A 4,913-nucleotide genomic window follows, 5' to 3' on the forward strand; every position below is an offset into this window, starting at 1 on the left:
GACCTCCACACCCCCTGACTTCTTTCCTGTTCCTGTGAATATTCCTCCTCTTATTTAGAAGGCTCTCCTGGGGCTGGAGAGACAGCTCAGCAGTCAAGGGCGCCTGCTGCTCTTGCAGAGGACCTGGGGTGGGCACTTAATGTTGCTGTCATGACCCTTGCATCATCTCTCCCTCCCTTGCTCTTTCCGTGGTACTGGCAGCTTCCTCATCTTACCCAATCCTGTAGGGGCAGATCTGTAAGGTTCCTTCTTTGTTCTGTCCTCTGCACTTAGTAGGTGTGACTGAATGCCACAGCACAGCGCTGCAGCTGCTTCTGGAATTGTGTCCCCTGAGGATCTGTCCCCCTCAGGAGGGATGGTGGAGCTCATATAGCCTTTGGCCTGAGCCCCTGTTACTGAGAGAAAAGGAGGCAGTTGCCAAGGACTCCAGGGGAGTGGATTCTGCTCTGGTCCAGACCCAAGGCACCCAGCCCTCCTGGAGACATTGTGTGAGCCGGGCTGGGCCTCCAGACACAGCCCCTGCTGCCCCACCCCAGCCAGGGTGGTGCTTGTGTGGGAAGGACTTTAAGTCCAGCTGCCAGACCCCTGATCGGGAGAGGCAGAGAGGGCTGGCCACCATGCATGGCTCCTGCAGCCCGTGGGTGATGTTGCCGCCGCCACTGCTCCTCCTGCTGCTGCTGACCGCCGCTGGCCCCACCACAGCCCTCACAGAGGACGAGAAGCAAACTATGGTGGATCTTCACAACCAGTACCGTGCCCAGGTGTCCCCGCCAGCCTCAGATATGCTGCAGATGGTGAGTGTGGCTGGGGGCCACCTCCTGGGCCTGAGGGGTGCGAGGCAAGGCCTGCCACAGTCCTTCTCCTCGCCTCCCCGTGGGGATGCTCTGTCAAGACTCCTTCCTCTCTGGTCAGTGACCCTGGTGCTGTATAATGCACTGGTCCCCATAATCAGCCCCATCTTCTAGATGAGAAAACTGAGGCTCAGAGGGAACTTTGCTCAAGCTTAAGCCCTGGCTCCCCATATACCAGTGGCCTCCTCCTCAACTCTTCTCAAGATGGGGTGTCCTGGAAGGAAGAGGAAGAGGCGGATGAGCCCAGAAAACACTGGAGGGGGAGGGAGCAAGCCTGAAGGACTTTGGGACCCATAGTTCAGGTGCCCTTTCCAAAACCCGGTCTCGTTTGGGGCGCATCCTGTAACCATGTGGACTCTCTCAGTCTCTCGTTGGTAAAATGGGGTCACAAGCACACCCACACGCATGGGCTGACTTGCACACATGTAATACTACATGTGGTGAAATATAAAAAGCACACATATAACACACATACAAATTATCTACACAACAGTGAGAGGAACGCACAGACAGTGGAGGCCGAGGCTGGGTGCCGGTGGCCAATCTGGCGAAAAGAATATTTATTATCAGATGACAGGGTTGAGGCAGGATGTCTGCTCTGGTTTCAGCTGATAAGAGTTAGAATCACTCCCATTCTGTCCTCTCTGAAGTCTGACTGGTCCACCCCACTCCCAGACACCCTCCAGTGGCCAGGAACCCCTGAGCTAAGGGCTAGGTCACACCTGGGAAATACAGCAGGGAACCAGGGGTCCTGACATTTAGCTCTTAGCCTCAGCTTGTCCCCCGTGGCTTGGTGACTCTGTGGGGAGCCTTTTCCTGGTGGACAGTTAGGTACTGACATCCTTGCCCTTCAGGTCAGATTGGATGACTGTGGGAAATGATCACGGCACCACTCCTGTTGCCATTGGCAACCAGGAACTGCAGACAAATCAGAAGCCTAGATACTAAGTAGCACTTCTGCCTGTGGGGTGGCGGGGTGGCGGGGTGGCGGGGTGGTGGGGTGGTGGTGGTGGTCTCACCACAGATGGCGCAAGCCCTGCTGCCCCTGGTGACTTTGCTCAGGGTGTCCCCCACCTGGTTAGCACCTAGTCATTTAGCCCAATCTCTATCTCCACCCTCAGTCTGCCTACACAGACTTCCCATGTCCCACAGGACCCGGTTACCTGTGGCACTGATTACAGTGGCCACACTCCCTGAGTGGCTAACGAACTTGGGGTTCTTGGTTCTTGCTTTCATTCTGGCTTAGTGACCAGGACTACTGAATGACAGAGTGGACAGACCTACTTCTAGGGAGAGAGGTTGCAACACCGCAAACTGTAAGTCCCGCTGGGACTTCAGGCGTAGACTCAGCTTAGAGGTTAGAGCTGGGGCTACTTTGAGCTGGTCTCTCAATCAAAACTATCTATTAAAGAGTACCCACTGGGGTGGGGATTTAGCTCAGTGGTAGAGCACTTGCCTAGCAAGCACAAGGCCCTGGGTTCAATCCTCAGCTTCGGGGAGGTCCTCAGCTGGGGGGTGGGGGAGTACCCATAATACCCAGCACTGTGACAATGGAAATGATGTTACTACCTGTCCTAGAATGGGGCCTATCTGTCTATCCCGGGGTCCTGTGGATCACCCTAGAGCCCCTGTTCCCCGTTTCTGCTCCCAACTGCCCACTATTGTCAGAGTCTAGGGGACCACCCAGGTGTTCCTCAAAACACCTGGCCAAGCAACTCAGAGAAGCTGAGTTCCCTCCGCAGAGGTTGTCCTCTTTCGTGCACTGTTAGGCGTGCACCTGCATTCACACATACCTAAAAGTAAGTGCAGAATTAATTTTTAAAAATGACGAGAGAGAGAGAGAGAGAGAGAGAGAGAGAGAGAGAGAGAGAGAGAGAGAGAGAACACCTCATCAAGGCACAGCCCTGGTACTGTCCCCATTCAGGATCCCACGAGGGTTGCAGGAAACTAAAGCACTGAGCGGGTGGGAAGTGGGCATGGTCACACAGTTCTCCCCGCAGTGCCACCCCAAGCTTCTGCTGCTGCTTTTGGTGGGGCTGTCAGGTTGGTGGAACAAGAGCCACGGCAGGCATCGGCATTTAATGGGATCCAGGTCTTTCTCCTTAGTCCTTGGGGTCAGATGCCTTAAGTTCCCCTCCCATGCTGCACACTTGCTCCGCCTTCTCCCAGCCAAGGATGAGGAACCTCGGAGGCTCTCTAAGCAAAACTGCCCTTTTCAGGAGTCTCACCTGCGATGAGACAGAGAATCTGGAGTTGGGGTTTGACAGCGTTGTCTTAGGCAGGGCTCTGAGGAAATGAGGGACCTTCACAGAGACAGTTTCCTCGAGCCATCGCAGTGAGGCAGGCAGCAGCCCGGTGTTGATGCACAGCTCCACCAACATTTCCCTGAAAGGCTTCAGATGCCCGAGCAGTTCAATCAGCCCACTGTGCATCTCTGCCCCTCCCCACAGCTACGCAGGGCACACAAAGATCACAACTGACATCAACCCTCTGCCCCTACCCCCATGCCCTGTGAAGGGTAAGAGATGAACCCCCAGGGTCTGAGGTGGCACTCCCCCCATCCCACTGAAACCCACGGGGAACAGATTCCGGGGACAAGCCCTGGGTCACTTGGCGTGGTGCGGCAAGCCCGTCTCGGGCAGTCGGGCCTACAGAGGATTCAAGACACCCCAGCATACTTTAACCACACTCACCTCCCTGTCTTGCCTCCCTTGCGTCCCTGCAGAGGTGGGATGACGAGCTGGCCGCCTTCGCCAAGGCCTACGCTCAGAAGTGCGTGTGGGGCCACAACAAAGAACGCGGGCGGCGCGGAGAGAACTTGTTTGCCATCACGGACGAGGGCATGGACGTGCCGCTGGCCGTGGGGAACTGGCACGAGGAGCATGAATATTACAATTTCAGCACGGCCACCTGTGATCCGAACCAGATGTGCGGCCACTACACTCAGGTGACAGTCTGGGCAGGCCGGCGGGCAGAGGTGGGGCGGTGAGCTCTCTTGTGAGGCCTCCTAAGGCTGCCTAAGGGCTGAGGAATCAGGGTGTTGGGCTGGCCTCTGATTGTTGGATGAGCCTTGTGATGGACTGGGAACGGGGATGGGGAGCTCTTGGTGTTGGGTATGGCCACCTGCAAGATCAAGTAGGGCCGGACTGGGCACGTGCGTGGAAAGGGTCTGGACATCGTTTACTAGGGAGAGGGCTCCCGGCGTTCTGATAAGCCGTGTGAGTGTGTGCGAACCCGAGTGCGTGGTTTGGACTGGACCCCGAGGTGAGGGGTCCAGTGCACCTTGGGCGGAGCCTGGCTGGGCCCTTCTGGTGTTGGGTGGAGCCACCTGGTCCCTGGGCGGGGCCGGCGGGCTCTCCAGATGGGTGGAGCCACGTGCTGGGCCAGGTGGAATGTTTGTGACCTCTTGGCTCCACTCAGAGCAGCCTCGCTTTAAACCGGTCCTCTCCCTTACAGTATCCCTAATAATCTGCACAGCAGTTAGCGCTCAGTCAGAGGCCATAAACTGTCGTTTTCATCTTCTCAAAAAGGCACATCTTTTGAAAACCCAAGTCACCCATTTTATCCTGCTGAGAACGCAGGTGTCACAGCGCCTATATATCGAATGCAAAGATTGTCCTGGGTGACAGAGGACTCTGAGTGGTGCAAAGCTTTTGCCTCAGGCGCAGAGGCCTCTCCCTGCTCACCTCGCCTTTCCTACCAGTGTCGCTCTTGGCACTTCCCTTTGTAATTTGCTGTTTCTAATCTGCCAAATTGATGAAGCAAATAGACAAATTTAATTCATTTTTGCATTAGAAACAAACAAACAAACAAACTGTGTTTAAAATGGCTGGCCTCAGCCGGGCGTGGTAGCCCACGCCTTTAATCCCAACTCGGGAGGCAGAGGTAGGCAGATTTCTGAGTTTAAGGCCAGCCTGGTCTACAAAGTGAGTTCCAGGATAGCCAGGGCTATACTGAGAAACCCTGTCTCGAAAAGAAAAAAGAAAAACAACAACAACAAAAAACCAAGAAGGCGGGTCAGATGGCCCAGTGGGTAAAGGCAAACGCCACCAAGCCTGACAG

The 4,913-nt window shown here is 55.5% G+C and overlaps 1 protein-coding gene across 3 annotated transcripts in view; it reads left to right on the plus strand.

Annotated features, from left to right (window-relative positions):
• The first annotated feature begins 288 nt into the window (after positions 1-288).
• The window catches only part of Pi16 (peptidase inhibitor 16), a 10,248-nt gene continuing 5,623 nt past the window's right edge, over positions 289-4,913 (plus strand). For 2 of the 3 annotated variants that reach the window (XM_021149761.2, XM_029470953.1), the window contains exons 1-2: positions 573-794; positions 3,577-3,798. In XM_021149761.2, coding sequence (XP_021005420.1) covers positions 618-794; positions 3,577-3,798 — 399 coding nt within the window. In that variant the 5' untranslated portion in view covers positions 573-617. Of the gene's footprint in view, positions 795-3,576; positions 3,799-4,913 lie in introns of all 3 variants that reach the window. The other variant, XM_021149760.1, reaches the window with a different exon arrangement.

The sequence above is a fragment of the Mus caroli genome, chromosome 17 (genome assembly GCF_900094665.2).
Source record: "Mus caroli chromosome 17, CAROLI_EIJ_v1.1, whole genome shotgun sequence".
In the NCBI taxonomy this organism is placed as follows: domain Eukaryota; kingdom Metazoa; phylum Chordata; class Mammalia; order Rodentia; family Muridae; genus Mus; species Mus caroli.